The sequence below is a fragment of the Antechinus flavipes genome, chromosome 2 (genome assembly GCF_016432865.1).
Source record: "Antechinus flavipes isolate AdamAnt ecotype Samford, QLD, Australia chromosome 2, AdamAnt_v2, whole genome shotgun sequence".
In the NCBI taxonomy this organism is placed as follows: domain Eukaryota; kingdom Metazoa; phylum Chordata; class Mammalia; order Dasyuromorphia; family Dasyuridae; genus Antechinus; species Antechinus flavipes.
The window spans coordinates 62,356,374-62,374,713 of record NC_067399.1 but is presented as its reverse complement, the minus strand read 5'-3'; the positions used below and the strand labels follow the sequence as shown (position 1 = coordinate 62,374,713).

The 18,340-nt window shown below is 34.4% G+C and overlaps 1 protein-coding gene across 1 annotated transcript in view; it reads right to left on the bottom strand.

The window, feature by feature from the left end:
* NAE1 (NEDD8 activating enzyme E1 subunit 1) overlaps positions 1–18,340 on the bottom strand; it is a 41,281-nt gene that overhangs the window by 15,474 nt on the left and 7,467 nt on the right. The window contains exons 4-11 of the mRNA XM_051975074.1: positions 15,082–15,112; positions 13,804–13,875; positions 13,345–13,424; positions 12,236–12,345; positions 11,089–11,198; positions 8,920–8,982; positions 8,376–8,439; positions 7,806–7,897 (exon numbers count right to left, since the gene is read on the bottom strand). Coding sequence (XP_051831034.1) covers positions 7,806–7,897; positions 8,376–8,439; positions 8,920–8,982; positions 11,089–11,198; positions 12,236–12,345; positions 13,345–13,424; positions 13,804–13,875; positions 15,082–15,112 — 622 coding nt within the window. The remainder of the gene's footprint in view (positions 1–7,805; positions 7,898–8,375; positions 8,440–8,919; positions 8,983–11,088; positions 11,199–12,235; positions 12,346–13,344; positions 13,425–13,803; positions 13,876–15,081; positions 15,113–18,340) is intronic.

The following is an 18,340-nucleotide window of genomic DNA, read 5'->3' as shown; positions in this document are numbered from 1 at the left end:
ATGAGTGGCACTGAGGGCAAAAATGTGAGACTGTGGAGGCAGAAAATCAGATATGAAAAGTAAAAAAGGAAAAATTAAAAGTTCAAAACAAATGTATTTGGTGTTAGAAACTGGATAAAGGGTGATGCCAATAAACAGAACAAATAAAAGCAGGAGATTGAATATATTTTGGTGGGAAAAGATAATGAATTCAATTTTAGATATGCTGAAGTTTTAGATAATAATGGAACATACCGAGATATGCTACAAGCATCTGGAGATATTAGCTTAGGGTGCAAAAGAAAGAAAAAGAGAGGAGAAAGAGATTTGGGAATTATCTTAAGGAAGTGTATAGAGATGCTCTTAGGAAAGATTATACTTTCTCCTCTTGTAGATAAAGAAAAAAAAAAAAAAGCCAAGAACAGGATGTTAATTAGTTACAAAAAGAGGAAGATAGGGGAGAATGGATCAGAAAGACAAAAGAGAATGAGGAGAGTATGGTGTCTCTAAAGCCAAGGGAACGGTGATCCAAAGCATTTGATGCTTCCAAGAACTCAAACAGGACAAGAATTGGGGGAGAGGGAGGACGACCTTTCAAGTTGTGATAAGTATACTTTCATACATACACACACACACACACACACACACACGAAAGAGAGAGAGAGAGACAGAAATCTGCATTAAAGCCCTGTCACTGAGCAGTGAATTGGTCCAGCCATTATGGAAAGCCAACTTGGAAGTATGCCCCCAAAGCTGGCAGACTGTACATGCCAAATGACCTCATAATACTACAGCTAGATTTATGCCCCAGAGATTGAGGAAAGAAGAAAAGGATCTACGTGTAAAACAAAATATTCATAGCAGTTCTTTTTGGAGGGTGTCAAAGAACTAGAAACTGAGGGGGATGCCCATTAACCAGGAAATGGGTGAACAAGTTGTGGTATATAAATGTGATCAAGCTGTAAGAAATGATGAAAGGAAAAAAAAAAAAAAAGAAATGATGAAAGGGATAGTGTCACAGGAAGACTTATATAAACTGATAAAATGTAAGGTCAGGACAACAATTTCTACAATAACAGCAATATTTTAAGTACAAAAAAACTTTAAAAAACAGAGGCAAGTCTTATACACATAATGATCAATCACAAAGCCTGAGAACTCAAGATGAAACATGTTACCTGCTTCCTGATAGAAAGATGCCAGACTCAAAGTACAGACTGAGACATAAAGACATAAATTTTGGGGGGTGAATGGGCCATGCAGAATTCATTTTGCTTGACTATAACATGTTTTAATAGGAGTTTAATTTTTCTTCCTTTCCCAATTTGGGAATGGGGGAGTGAGAAAGAAGGTCAAAAATGAATGTGAATCTAAAGATAAAAATAAAATGCAATTAAAAAAAAAAGAAAATACATGTGAGAGAGAAGGAAGCACAGGACAAGATCTCAGAGTATGAATTATGTCTGCTTTTGACATAGAAGAGAAGGAGAAAAGGGTGCGTGATAACACTAGGAAGTAGTAGGGGATGGAGAAGGGAAGATGAGAGGGAGTTCTCATCATACGGGACTCCATTCTCTTCAGTGATGTAGGAGGCTAAATCATCTGCTCTAAGTGTGAGGCATAATAATGGAGCTGGGGCTTAAGAAAAGTGAAAAAGGTTTGGAATGAAACAAAAATACCTGCTAGTGCTAAAATGGACTTAACAGCTCTGAATTTTTCCAACTTTATGAAAACTAAAGAAAAACCTCAAAAGATCACACTGATCAAAAATGGAGGGGTATGTTAAATATTTCTTACTGGGTGCGACACAGAGACACAAGTTTCCCAAATGTTATAGCCTGTGTGTGTGTGTGTGTGTGTGTGTGTGTAATGTTAACAGTACTGACACTACTTCTAAAGACATATCTTTACAACAGTATTTCACAGCTCATTTATAGAGCACTTTTGCATTTTAAAAAGTTTTTTAATATTATTTAAGCCAAACATCGCCTTCCATTTTACGTATGAGAACATCGAAGCTAAGACTGGTTAAAAAACTTGCCTAAGATTACATAGTTTTGTGCTAAGAACTCAGGTGCCCCATCTACAAATTTTACATTCCTTTTACTATATCAAAATGACACAAGATTGTGCAGGTTATCTGCAATATAAAGATACTAGAGTAGATTTGGATGGGGCAGACTGGGGTCCCAGCTCTTGCTGTTTTGTCCTTCATTCTCAAGAGGCTCATGACATCAGGGAAGTCATCCATGACATGCAAGTGAACTGGACTGCAGTGAGGGAGGGCTGTGCAAGGTCACCTGTCTCACTTTCCCTCCAGAGCCATCTGAGTCTAATGGCCAGACATAGATCAAGATGACTAGACATGGCCTTAGAAGAAAGAGGAGACTTTGGCTTTTTTAATCTAAGGTCTCTGACAGATCTCAGTTTGACTGAGGCCCCACCACTCAATGATTAAAACTAGGTAGCAATTGAGGTAAAGAATCTCTTCTTTCACCAACCCCCCAAAATTTGAATATATGAATGAATGAATCTGGGAGGGGAAGACTCTCAGGGTTTCTGGCCAAAGCAGGTCTGCCACCTAATGAAAGAACAGATAGGATGAAAATGTCTATAAAATATTTAGCAGTATTATAAACGCTCATTTCCAAATTTTTCTCCCTTCATCTAGTTTCCTCATGTGTTAAATAGGGATAATATTTATAGCACATATATCCCAAAGTTATGAAAACTACTGTAATGAATATCTGTATAAGGGTAAATAGGAAAAAAATTGACATTTAAAAAAATAATATATTGAGGTTTTGTAAATGGCTATGTATTTACTGCAGAGGTGAAGAAAGAATAGAGTAATTCTAATTTAGAAATTATTTTCTTATTAAGTCTCCTCTGAGAGGAGACTTTGATATTCCTAATGGGGCCTGTGCAATGACAGAGTGAAAGTGAAAAGAAATCCTGGAATGTTCTGGAGCCCTGGGAAGTATCATGGCTCAGTTAAATCCTGACCTGCAGGGGACACTGCTGAGTGGCCAAGTGGTTATTCCTGGAGTGATTACTCAGTATTTGTGCAGTTGAAGAGACCCAACAGCACTTTTTGGACTTTGAGACCATCTGATGAGTTGTACTATTTTATAATCCCCCAAGAGCCTTAACTAGACAGGCTTCTCTTTCCCAAACAATTCCAACTTCAATTTATTTTTTAAAATCATAAACATTTTGAAATATAAAATTTCATTAAGAATTTATCATAAAATATAATGAATGCAGAAGAAACAACTTAGCAACAGCAGATTTTGCAAACTTTAAAGCACTGTGTCTCAATTATAATTTTCCTCTCTGGCAATCAGGCAATAAACATTTATTAAGCACCCACAAGGTGTCAGGCACAGTATTAAACTTTGGGGACATGAACATTAAAAAAGACAGTCCATGCCCTCGAGGAGTTTACAATCTAACAGGGGAAAGAGAGCACACACAGAAGCTGGAGTGGGGTGGGGTAGAATGGCAGTCAGCACTTGGTGGAAAAGTTAGAAATCCCAAAGTTGTGAGCTCACGTGAGAAATGACGTGAACTCCCTCCTTATAAGACCAACAGAACACTGCTTTTCACACTTTTTCAAGACTCAATTTATCATCATACACAAGCACATATACTCAACATCTGCTTTATTTGTAAAAGAAGTAGAAGACTCCATCATCACTTCTGTACATTTAGCTAGCAAGAAAGGATTGCCATTTTCATGTGGCTTAAAAACAGCTCATTAAAACAGGATTCTATTTGTATTATAAATGTGTAGTCAGTCACATCGCCTACATTCAGTATGTGCCCAAATTCCTATACATAATTAATATTCATATGTCAATTCCAGTTGCTTTTCTCATCCAAATACTCTCCCTTTAGCAATTTTTGAAAATACCTGAAACTATGTACAAAGGGCAATTAAATTTGATCCAGCAATACAACTACTGGGTCTGTATCTTAAAGAGATTATAAAAAAGGGAAAAGCACCCAAATGCACAAAAATACTTACAGCAGCTTTTCCTGGTGGCAAAGAATTGAAAATTGAGTGGAATTTCAATTAGGGAATGACTGAACAAGCTGTAGTATGTGAAAACTATTGTGCTATGAGATATGGTGAGCAGATTTCAGAAAAACTTGAAAGTTTTTCTACACGAACTGATGCTGAATAAAGTGAGCAACACTAGAACACTGACATGGTAATAGGAATGTTATGCAATGATTAACTATGATAGACTTAGCTCCTTTCCAGTTATACAGTGATCCAAGACAATTCTAAAAGACTTCTGATGAAAACTGCTAATCCATATCCAAAGAAAGACTTGATGGAGTGTGAATACAGAATAAATCATACTATTTTTACTTTAAAATAATTTTTTTCCTTTTATTCTGTTTCTTGTTGTACAGCATGGCTCCTATAGAAATAAATTTTATATGATTACTCATATATAACCTATATCAAATTGCTTACCATCTTAAGGAGGAAGATTAAAAAAAAACTTTGAATTCAAAATCTTATTTTAAAAATGAGTGTTAAAAATTGTCTTTACTGAAAGAACTCTGGGAGATGACTAAGAACCATTACATTGAATTCCCAATCCCTATATTTTTGCCTGCCTGCATTTTGGATTTCCTTCACAGGCTAATTGTACAATATTTCAGAGTCCGATTCTTTTTGTACAGCAAAATAACAGTTTGGTCATGTATACTAATTGTGTATTTAAAAATTGTGTAATTAATCTAATTTATACTCTAATATATTTAACATCTACTGGTCATCCTGCCATCTAGGGGAGGGGGTGGGGGTAGGGAAAATTGGAACAAAAGGTTTGGCAATTATCAATGTTGTAAAATTAACCATACATATAACTTGTAATTAAAAAGCTATGAAATAAAAAAAAACAAACAAATAAATAAATAATTAAAATTGTCTTTACATTGGAAAAATACTATTTAAAAATAAAAATACCTGAAAGAATCCCTAAAAGAGCAGAAATAGCCCACATTTGCCATTTAGGAGATGTGGGCCCACTTACTGGATCTCTAACATTGACTAACTGTGTAATGATTGGCAAGTCTATCCTTTCTCTAAACTTTATTTTCTTCATATATAAAATGACAGTGTCAACTCATAAGGTTGATTATAATAAGAAAGTGCTTTATAAACCTTGCAGGCATCAACTCTAGAAACTACCTATGACTTTATATAAATTTTTTTTGGCATTTAAAGCCCTTTACCAACTTTGTTCCAAGGGAAAAGATGAGATGGCAGTGTAGAGGAAGCAGCCAAGCTCTCCCAACATTACCACCAAAAAACTTTAAAATAATACCTTAAATTGAATTCTAGAGCAGCAGAACCAACAAAAGGTCAGATTGAGTTATTTTTCAAGGCCAAGACAACTTAAGAGATTTGTGACAGTATCTGTGGCATTGAGTGGGAGGGTAGCCTGGGACCCATGGGATGGCAACACCAATTGTAGGCTTTGGAGGAGATAACAAAAGCAGCAGCAGCTGTGGAAGTTCTTAAGCCAGAGCCCAGAAGGGGATCTGCTAACAGATCAGAAAAAGACGGTGCTAGCTAGCACAGGATGCAGGGCCAAGTACTGTTTGGCAACTCCACTGCCCAATCCCACTTGTAGGTCACAATTCCAGAGTGGGGAGGAGCTCTTGAAGTCACAAGAGACTAGAAGCCCTAAAAAGCATATTGTTTTTGATCACAAAGAAGCAATATTACTTCCAGTTCCAAGGGAGCAGGAGCTCTAAAGAACAGCATCTCTTTCTATCCCAAGGGAGTGGGGGCCCTGGGGAGCAGTAGCACTTGCTATATATACCAAGAGAGCAAAGCTGTGAGAAGCAACATGGCTTTCAGTCCCAAAGAAATAGAGGCCCTTCCTGATAAGGACCAGAAGAGCATGATCAAATCTCTCCCTAAATCATCACACCTTCTTAGAAGACTACAAACTTACAAACCTCCAAAACTAGCTGTGGAATTAGCAATGTGGAAAAAGCCTGAAGTTCGGAACAAAAAGTTCAAAGTAAAGAATTAGGCTGGGAAACTGAGCAAACAAAAAAAAAGAACCCAACCAAAAAGAGATACTATGATGACAGGAAAGACCAAACCATAAATTTAGAGTTGTCAAAACAGCAACAAGCAAAGACTCAATAAATAAAATGAAAGTGAATTAGGCACGAGTCCAACAAGAATTCCTAGAAATTGAAAGACTCTATCGACCAGAGATGAACAGAACCTGCCTTTCAAATATAAGACTTAAGAGAAGCATTAAAAAAGGTGAACATGAAAGAAAAGTAAATACGGTTCAATTGTTTATATTACTATATAAGTACATGGAATGTCTAAGAATTTTATAAAAACTGTACATAGAAAGAGAACATGAGAATGAGTTGACTATGCTGGATAATCCAACATATTTTAAAATCCAAACAATATTTTAAAAAATGAATGGGTGGGGGCAGCTAGGTATCGCTGTGGATAGAACACCAGCTCTGAAGTCAGGAGGACCTGAGTTCAAATCTGACCTCAGATACTTAACACATTCTAGCTGTGTGACCCTGGGCAAGTCACTTAACCCCAATTGCCTCATGGGAAAAAAATGAATAGGTGAAAGAGGACATGCTAGGAGAAAGGGGAAGGAAAGGAAAAACAATTAAAGTTATCTCACATGAAAGGAGGGTTAACAGGGAAGAGCTTTTTCCAGTGGAGGGGAAAAGAGGGTCGGGGGCTAACATCTGAATTTCACCCTCATCTGGGCATAGAAATATCTTATCCAACAGGGAAGGAGAAGGAGAAGGGGCTAATATAAAGGGAGGGGAAAGATAAAAGAGAGGGCAGATTAAGAGACTGGTCAGAAGCAAAATGGGATTTTATCAGGATGTTATTTAGGGTAAGCAAAAATCTAGAAAAAATACTGTGATCTGAAGCAGTGTCACATAAAATGGAGGATAGTTATTTGAGTAATGATGCTATTGGATAAAACTCTTTTAGATTGTTGCATTTATAATGCTTTAAATGATGATTATGTATGAAAAGTTAAGAGGAGAAATACTTGACAGATAAACTAGAAGAATGTGCCTTACATTTAAATTAGTGTGTGTGTGTGTATATATATGATGCTGCTGTATTTGTAATAACCAAAAATCAAAGAAGAATATATATATATACTGTATTTGTAATAACCAAAAACCAGAGAAGATCAAGGCAACAAAAGACTTTAACTTTAATAAGTAGCTAGCAGCAAGGTCATTTTGACTAACAGCTAACATCACAAAAAAGAATGGAGTGGGATGAGAGAGATCAATAAATTAACAAAAAATATTCATAAGATAAAAGATGAAACCCTTTACAAGTTGGCCCTTTCCCACCCTTCTAGTTTTCTTACACTTTATTCCCCCTACATGAATGCTGTGCTCCAGCTCTAATGACCAACTGCTGTTCCTTGATTAGGCCTTCCATTTCCTTCTTTAGTGAAGGGGTCCTAGCTGTCCTCCAGGACCGGATTACTCTCCCTCCTTACCTCCAACTCCTACCCACCTTCTGATAAAGATCTTTCCTAATCCCACCCCTTCCCTCCAAAATCCCTTCTTGCTAAAATTACCTTCCATTTGCACCATATCTATTTTATATCCACCTAATTATTTATATGCTGTCTCTCCCACACTAGAAGGTGAGCTCCTTTTGCCTTTCTCTGAATTCTTGGTGTTTATCATTGTGCCTGACAAGTAGCAATGTTTGTTGATTTTTAGTAGATTAGTAGATGTTTGCTGATTTTTAATGATAATACTCACAATACCTGAGTGGTACTTAGTGCTGTGTTCACATTTTTAATAGCTTCTTCAAAATTTTCTTCATCTTCTGGAACACCATTTTCATTCTTCAAAATACCTGTTTGAGCAGAAATTAAGAAATGAGTTCCTTTTTTATTTCTCCTCATTATCTCACATTCAAGCATTTTGAGGGGCGAGTCAGTACACTATATCTATAGATAGATATGGTTTATGAAAACCTTTAAACTATATTTATATGAAAAATGGATCTTAATAATATGGAAATATGTTTTACATGACTGTACATGTTTATATATGTTACGTGCCTTCTCAATGATGGGAGAGAATCTGAAAGTTAAAAATTATTTTTAAATGTAGTTGGGAAAAAATAGGATATTAAAATTTTTAAAAAGAAAAAGAAAAAAATGGATCTTAGCCTCCCTAAAGGAAAAGTTTAATCTCTAACAGATGAGAACAGGTACTAAAAAAATATTAAGAAAAGCAGCCTCAAAATAATAAAAACATTTGCCTCAAGAAAGATTTCTTATTGCTCTTTCAAATACTATACAATCCACAATTATATTTTATAACATTACCTTGTCTAATCAAATCTCTGAAGGCTTCTTTCTCTTTGTATGTTTTAGGTATTTGTCCATTCTTCTAAAGTAGTTAAAACAAAAAGCCTCATAAGTATGGTTATATCAACTCAATACATAAAAATCTAGAGTTTATATCTTTTAATAATGTAATAAAAAAATTAAAAGCCTCACAAGCATGTGAGCATATTAGTCAATATACAAAAATCTAGAGTTTACACCTTTTAAATTTCTAGAATCACACAGGTAACTAAAATTCACTTGTTTTTCAATAAATAACTAAAGAATCATTGGGTGAATTTAAAAGATCATTTTATGGCATTTTGCTATATACATGCCCAACATATTTCAGGATGACCTTCATATAATTAAATATTTTTATTGACTAAAAAATATATCAAAAGAACTACCTAATTTTAAAAGCCCCCTTTTCCAAGGAAAAAAGAATAGCCAAAAAAATCCTAATAACTGGTATTTTACAATACGCTGAAAGTACAATATTGTTTAAAAAAAAAAAAAACAGAAAAAAAAGAAAAAGACTTACATCACTGTGCCACTGTGCCAAATACTTGGCTACAATCACAATCCATGGAGTATGGCTATGGTCCTGAGAATAAGAGAAGAAGCAAAGTGGAGAAATGCTGAATACACAGTAATAGCTGATAAAAGGGCCATGGACTTGAAATCAAGAGTGCTGGCTTACAATTCCCATTCAAATATTCCTAGTTACAGGCCATGAACAGGTAAGTTATGAACTTCTTTGAACCTCAAATCCTTTCACTATCTTATAGGGTTTGGGAGTGGGGGGAGAGAGGGAGGGGGAGGGAAGTACTCAGCAAACCTGAAGGCCTCACAGATAGAAGATCTATTAATGTGATCTAGATCACTAGGTAAGTTACTTTTTAACGGTCTCACTTTTCCTATTAATGTCTTTGAAGTTCACCAATACTTCTTATTTGCCACAAGCTCTCCTATGACCAGTCCTTTTGCATTACCCTGCCCTTTTCCTCCTCTTCTTTACACTCTGATAAAAAGATAACCCTCCTCACCAAAATCAATGCCTCCACCTGAGTCCAAGATTCCTCTCATCAGCTCTAGCAATCTTGCCCCGTTCCCACTAATTTCCAATCATTTATCTACCATTTCCTTCCCTGTTGTATTTATATCTAGATCTCTCCTCCATCCCTAGAAAATCCTCCTTTGAATATTTTACATAACTGCACATATATAAGCTATATCAAATTGTTTACCATCTCAGAGAGAGGGGCACAGGAATCCCAAAGGAATACAGGGATAGAATTTGGAACTTAAAAACAATTTTTTTTAATGTTAAAAAAATTGTTTTAACAACTAATCAGGGGAGGATGGAATAAAATATATATATTTTTAAAGTCCTTTTTTGATACAACCATCCCTTCAAGTGATCAGCATGCATTTCTTCTCCCTTTCCCAAACAAATTCCTAAAAAATGTCCCTACTCACTTCATCCACTCTCTTCTGACTTTTTAACCCTTTTCAATCTAGCTTCTGACAACACATTTACTGAAATTACTCTCCAAAATTCCCAATGCACTCTGCTGCCAAATCTAATGGCTTTGTTTTTAGCCTTTTTCATCCTTTTTGATCTCTCTGCAGCAACAGCTGCAGAAAAATTGGAACAAGAGGTTTGGCAATTGTCAATGCTGTAAAATTACCCATATATATAACCTGTAAATAAAAGGCTATTAAAAAAATAATAATAAAAAAAATAAAGACTCAGCTCAAGCACTACCTTCTCCCAGAAGTTGTTCCCAATCTCCTCAGCTGCTCTTTCCCTCCCTACATTGATTGTTTATAGATTTACATGTGTATGTTATCGCCCCACATGGGCAGGAATTGCTGCACTGGGGTCTTTATAACACTCTAGCTTGCCACAAAATAGGTATCTAATAAATTCAAGACTTGATTGCCTGATGCTATTATCTTCTTGGCAAAGAGGGAAGTTTAGGCAGGATCCTGGTGAGATTCTAGAGGCTACAAAGCAAAGGAACCCATTCAGTTGGAACTCAAATCTTAGGATTCCAATTTAATTCAGCAAATATTTACTAAGCACCTTCGATGTGTTGAGTTCTAAGGGAGAAACAAAGTTCAGATAAATTTACATTTCCAATCCTCATAAAGCTTAGAGTCTAATATGATAATAAGATATGAATACAAATGACAACAATGCAAAATTACCCATGATAAATATAGAGAGAAAGACAAGATCCTGTCTGAAGTCTGAGGGAAGGAAAGGTCATTACCAACCAGAAGAAAGTTATGAGATCTGAGGGAAACAAGATGACTCGACACTACAAAGAGTCTGGGAGAGAGCTTCTTGGAAGAGGTAGAATCTGAGTTAATCTTTAAAAGATGGTCACCTATTAAACAGGTTAGGGGAGAGAGAATTGGCATTCTATCAGTATTTTCAGTCTAGAGGAAAAAAATGTATCTTCACTTCACATGGCTAATAAACTTAATGATAAAGTTATGTACACATTTATTAAATTCACATGGTTCTATAAGAAATCATATACAGCCTGATTTCTGAAATCGTTTGTCCTACAACAGAATAAACAGAACTAGGAATCATCAATATTAGTGAAAACTCCCCTCAATAGTGATGAGTTTGCACAAGCAAACCAAAACTTGCTGATTTCTTGTCATAAAAACAAATTACAAACGTAGTGCCCACCTTCTTCTCCATGTGATCTAAATCATAGGACTGTATGTGCTCTCTAAGCTCAGGAAAGGGCTTATCCAGTCGAAGATCTTCCAGTGCATTGTCTGGATGAGATTCAATCACTATGAAACAAACAAGACGTATCACCAGTTGGGGTAATGTAAGGTATGACGGGCAGGTGAGGGTTGAAGATGCTGCAGAGGTCAATACAAGAGCAGCAAGAACAAGAGAGCATCGAGATTCAAATCCCAGCTCTGCTAATTACCTCCTGAATGACCCTGGCAAGTCATTTCTTTCTATCTCTGGGCCCCAGGTGCATCCCCTGTAAAACAAGAAGGCCAAACTACCTGACTTTCACCATCTCCCTTTGCCCTAGGATCTAATGAATCCTCTTATTTCACAGATACTGACAAACTCAGCCCACAGAAGGAAAAATGACTTGCCCAAAGCCTCACAGGGAATCAGCAGGAAAGTTCAATTTAAACCCTTTGCAGATGCTTTTCTTTCATTAATGAAACTCACTGCTCAAAATATGGGATATCTTTTTTTCTCTTGGGTAGTTAAGAATAATTATGGTCATATTTGTGCTGGCACATCATAAAACTAAAGTAAATAAAAACCTCCAACTTTAATAAAATTTGAACAACTATGCCTCTAAAAGAATTCTTCTGGATGTAGAATCATCTTCAATGTGACTAAAACAAAAAATAAATAAGACATCTAATAAGATGTCCTAGCTTAAAGATACCCTAAGACATATAGAGAGCAGATGGATGGCACAGGGCGATAGAGCATTGGCCCTGGAGTCAGGAGTTCAAATCTAGCCTCAGACACTTGACACTTTGTATTGATGTAATCCTGGACAAGTACTTCACTTTGTCCCAACTGCCTTACCAAAAAAAAAAAAAAAAAAAAGACTTATAGGAGACATAGCAAATATATATCCTTAGAATTTTAAGGTATAAAATTTCATACTTTTTCAAATAGAATATTGCTTGAAAACATTTTCAAATATCTCTATCATTATTATAACCTAGTAAAATTAAACAGTAAGAAATATTTATAAACTACTTAACCCTTATAAAACTGAAGGACATTTTCTAAAATTATATCCAATTTACATGCAAATAAATTCAAATTGCTTTTAAAATTATCTTACCTGGATGTTCTTTTATAATGATCCTCATATAACCAACCAGCCCATATGTTCTACAGACCAAAAGAGGAATGCAAGCATTCCAAAGGATTTCTGCTAAGTGGAGCAATGTACTGAAAAAGAAAGCAAAATACATCAAAATAATAAGAAAAAAATAGGTAGAAATATATTCCAAACATGAAATAGCAATAAAATAAAGCACTTTAAAGCTCTCTTTACTGGTGTATCTTTTAGTTCTAAGCATTTCTTCTGGCTGTCATCTATGCTTAGATGATGCTCCCTGCTCATCTCTGCCTCTGGCTTTCTTTCAAGTCCTGGCTAAAATCCCATCTTCTACAAAAAGCCTTCCCCAAATCCTCCTTCCTTCTGGTTAATATTTACTTTTTAGCCTATAGTGCACATAGTTGTTTACTTGTTCTCTCCCTAATGAGAACATAAGCTCCTCGAGGGCAGGAACTGTCTTTCTGCCTTTCTTTGTTTCCCCAGTACTTAGCACAATACCTGGCACATAGTAGGTGTTTAATGTTTGCTAACTGACTATAAAAAGGAAAGATATAAATGATATATTTAGAGAAAGAAATTAAATATTGCAGAGAAATGCAAGTGTTTACTTGCATATGGATTAAAACTCAAAACAAATATATATATCCTTAGGATTCTAGGGGATAAAATTTCATACTTTTTCAATTAGAGTATTACTTGAAAATATTTCAAATAGAGCTATCATTATTAAAACCCAATAAAATTAAATGGTAAGAAATATTTATAAACCACTTAAGCTTAAATAAAATGTTTTCTATAATCATAATTGCAACTGATGTTTCTATCTGATAAATATTTATGGTTCTATTCCTATATTCCAAAGCTTCCTTTCCCCATTCTATTCTTTTGCCTGTCTTTTCAGGGACAACCAGTTCATAGGTGCTACTATAAAAAGCATGCATGCTTTCATTCATTCAATGCATTTAAGCATCAGTAGTTCATTCAGGTATTCAAGCAAATGCTATTATGTAATATTCATACATTATGTGCATAGCATCAATCTTTCTTGAAAAACGAAACAATCTAAGAGCAGAATGAAAGCCCCAGCGACTGTGGGTATAAAAATGTACCTTTCTGGCAAATGGGTCGCTATCACCACATCAAACCTACAGAAAAATGAAGGATCATTGTCTAGGAGTTTTTCTGGACTCTAAATAGGACAGGAAAAAAAATCCAACAATTTGACATTCATATTTCAGTAAGGCAGAAAATTTCAAATAATGTTAGAAAACAATAAATAATGCAAACATTACCAAAATGAAATTAGGTCAATGACAAATACCATTAAGGGACTAGAACATAATTTAAGATTCCATCCCACCTCCAATGCTCTTTATGCTTCTGTGTCCTAGCTGAGGACTCCCTTAATCTCTGCAGCCCTTTCTGCTCTTGCCTTACATCCCTGAAGACATATTATTTAATATATAAGACAACAAATCCTAGAATTTTTATCAGTTACTAGATGAACAAATTGGAAAATGATTCCACAATCAGCTTTTAAAAGGTAGTAATAAGTTAAAGACACACACCTCTTCCACAAAACTCCCAGAGACGTCACTATTTAATTCTTGTAAGAGTTCCATGGCTGCTTGAGCTCGGTTCTTTCTCAAAATAAAGCAATTGATTGACGTTAGGGATACTCTGATTATAAAACTACTAATTTACACATATTGCAAAGCTTGCCCCACGATATTATTAAAACTGAACACATATCTCTAGTTATTTTCTTTAAAATGACACTTTAAAATTGCAAATAAAAGGAAATGTCACTTAACATACACACTGAACTTATAATCAGGAGATCTCAATTTGAGTTTCTGCTTAGCCACTGGGTAATCATAAGTAGTCAAAATTTTTCAGGATCTCAGGTTTTCTTATCTGTAAAATGGGGAGGTAAAACTGGATGACTCCTTCAGTCTTTTCAAGATCTACCTTACTATAAAAAATCAGAATACAATGCAAAATAATTTTTTTAAATCTATATTTTTGATGTTTTATTTTTGTTAAAAAATAGCAAATAAAAAAATAAACTAATATTTTATTTTATTTTAAAAAATCTAACTGCTAGGGTGAGCTGTGAGGCAGTACAATTCAGTCTAATCTCCTGGATCTACAGAAGTAGACAACGACTGACCCAGAATAAGGGCCCAGCAATCAAAGAAAGATTAATTTTAAGCCTGCATGTAGCACTCAGGCAGGAAAAAAGGAATAACAAATTTTGAGGAAAAAAAATTTATTTAAACATAGAAGCAGAAATCTTTTTGGCTAACCTTTAATTAAAAATAATAATAAAACTTAAAGAAAATTTATTACAGGTTAACATGGTTGTATATACATAAAATCTATATCAAACTGCTTCTCTCTTGGTGAGAAAGGGGTGGAAGGGAGAGAAGGAGAAAAAAATTTGAAATTCAAAAGCTTACAAAAATAAAGAGAACTATCTTTACATCTAATTAGGAAAAAACAAAATACTACAGGGAGGTAGGGTTTATTGGGTGCCTGAGATACCAAGATGAAATAAAACATCACATGAGCCCTGAACATTTTTGATGATCACAATATAACTTTAAACGGCAGAGTAGAAACCCAACAAATAAATATGCACATATGTATTATATGTATATAAATATATATACTTACACATTTAAGCTTTTCATAACTAAGCAAAAGTTTCCATTTTCAGATACTCTTACAAACGTCATGTTACAAATAATCTGATTCAATTTTTTTCAGCCCAAACTAATAAAACTCTTCAGAATTTCCAAGGAAGAACTACATTCAAATACATATAGTAAATATGATTTTACCTTTCCAATACTGCTTCTTTGAAGAAAAAAACTAAAGATGACAGAACAAGAAAAAATTAAAGCTTTATTTTACCACAAAGATATATTAATTTTACCACAGAATAAATTTAATTTACAACAGAAAAATAAAAATTTAATAATTATTTAATAAAATTATTTGAGTTTAGCAATTTTCTGGACGAAAAATTTTCTGGACTAAAATTCCATAAGAAAATCAAACCTTTCTTTGTATAATGTTGGGGTTTTTTTCTCCATTTCATTTAACTCTTTCCATTTCATTCATATCTTTCCACATTTCAATCTAGATCACTAAAACAAATCTATAAGAGGCTTTAATGGGTTGAGAAATCCTGGCCACACAGTCTGTGACTAGTGAAGCAATAGAAGCAAGCCTTGTCCTCAGGAATACCATGCCTAAATGAACAAAAGCTAAGTAATCAGACCATTATAAAGTAATTTAAGGTAACAATAGTACTCTTACCACATGCATGAAATCAAACCAAAGAGTTATTTGTGGATAAGAAAACATGGGGTTTATTATTATATTTTTTAAATAAGCTTAGTTTTGACTAATAACTTTTAGAAAAAAATTAATATTCATGTTATCCTAGATTATTCCCATTATTATTTTCTGAAAAAGATTTCCTCATAAATACTAGAAATTAAAACTGAGAATTTTTTTAGAATGACTTTTCCTATATAGTTCTAATGTTTTTAAATCCAATGCAAAGATATCTTTTTTTTAAATTTGAAAAAAAATTTTTGTTTATTTTTAAATTAAACCTTTTTTGAGAATGGTCACTATGAGACAAAGCACTTATCAGATTCAGTACAAAGTTTTTTTCCTTATTTCTAGGATTGTTGTATATCCAAGAAAATAGTAGTAATAATTAATACATGATTCAAAGTTTATAAAATTCAAAGATATTTTTTAAAAATTTATTTCATAGGGATAGCATGGTAGAAAATCTGGCTAGGAATGAGAAGACCTTTTCTAATATAAACTGCAACTTTTTAGCTATGTGATCCCTGGATAAGCTGGTTAACCTTTCTAGGTCTTTTTATAATTCCTCTTAAGAACAAGCTCAGAAAATAAAATAATCTTCTTAGGGTGGCCCGTAGAATTGGCTCTAGCTTATATGAGTCCAAAATCTTGATCACAGGTGATATATATAATATTTACCCTCCTGTATTCCTATTATTTTTCTTCTAATAGAATGTAAACTGTTGAGGGCAGGGATTGTTGTTTTTGTATTTGGACCCAGTGCTTAGCATTAATGTCTTGAGCAGTGGTTCTTAAAGTCTGGTCCAGAGCATTCTGGCAATCTCTGAAATCCTTTCAGAGAGTCTACAAATTCATAATTAGTTTTTATTTTTAATGTGATCAATATCTATAATTATAAACCCCATAAACAAAAACACTTTGGACAGATCTTCAATCATTTTTAATAGGATAAAGATACTGAGAATAAAAGTTTGAGGACCATTGGTCTTGAGGATAGTAAGATAAATTCTTGTTGAACTGAATCATGTGACTAGTTTACTTCTATTTTGGGGTCAAATATATCATTCATTGCACTACTCTGTGGAAAGTCCTTGTTGATAATCTGCCAATGCTTACATGTAGCACTCAATATCTTTCTATTGTTTTTTGGGTTGCCTGCAGTTGTGAATCTTCTGAGATTATGGTGTTTCATGACTAAAAGTTATAAACCATCCCTGGGAGAATACTGAATCAGCTAGAAATCCCTGAAAACATGATAATTTCCTCCATGTGATACAGTCCAATCTTTCTGTACAATCCAATGTTTCTTTCTATTGTCCTGTCCTTGTCTAAGAAATCTTACAAATAGACTAACTTGATGAATGACACACTCTTGTGTAAGTCACAATCTGGCCAAGAGCTATTCTTTATTCAATGTGGGGTTTTTTGCATTACTAAACCAAACTCCACTGAGTAATCACAGCTATCACTTAGAATACCATGAAAAGGACCAAAGCAATTAGCGCTATGTCAAGAACATCTATAAAACCCTTTGTCAAGAAAGTATCTCTCTATTATTCCTGTACTTATTAGAGGGCACCCTCTCCAAGACAAAGATGAACAAGTTGGATGGCTGTCTCGTTAATATATAATCTTCTTGATGCTAAAACTTATCAGTCTGTTGAAGTTATCTCTGTGGGTCATACCATTTTGTAGGCTGTAAATATGTTATGAGAGCCCTTAGGTAGCCTTTCAAATTATTTCTGTAATTTTTAAATATTTTACCCAAATGACTCAGGTGCTTTTATATAATCAGCAAATAATAGACAAATAGTGCCCTTCTAGTCTCATCAGTGAGGATGTGAAAATGGTAGATAATTGCCTGAGAAAGTTTGATTGCTTCTGTCTCCTAATTTCCTTAAGAAAACCTTCAAGATATACATAGTCCTTTCTCAAAGATTTTAGAAAGATGAGAAAGTAGACATGTGGTGGGAGGAGGTGAAGGGGAAAATAAGCATTTTTACAGTACCTATTGTATACTAGGCACTGTGCTAATATATAAATATTATGTCATTTGATAAAGAAGTTACTACCTAGTTATATATGGGGTAAAAGTTACTGATGTCTTCATATGATTGGTAACTATCAATCATAATCTTTCCAATTCTTTTGGGATCCTCTCCTCTTCGGAATTATCTTGAAAAGAAACTCCGATATGAAATTTTGTTGTCTCCAATATGTCTCTTCTTTCGTCAGGTCCAGCTCTCCTTCCCAACTTCTTAAGTACCATGGCCACCATTACTATTTTATGAAGCTACTCCATAATAAATTATCTCCCATGTTTTGGAAACAAGCTTGTATGACAAAGTAGTAATGTGGCTAGTTTCAGGTGTTAACTAATGGAAGTGATTTCCAGGCTCTTTTGGCCTCCTTGTGATAACTTTTAGAAAAGATGATCTTCTTTAAGAAATATGAATATTATGTTGAGTAATGATTTGGTTTAGAAGCTATCAAATACACTTTTGTCTTAAAGAATCCTTCTCTTCTTTCAAGAAAGAACTCAAGTAACGCCTTTCATATGAAGCCTTTCCCAATCCCTACATCTCTTAGTGTCTTCCTTTGCAACTATCTCAAACTCTTTCTAATTATTCCCTTTATGTTTAGCCTGTATAAATTTCTATCTGTATTTCTTGTGTCCCCTGTTAGAATGGAAGCTTCTTAAGAAAAGAAATGATTTGGTTATTTGTGTTTATATTCCCAGCAGCCAGCACAGTG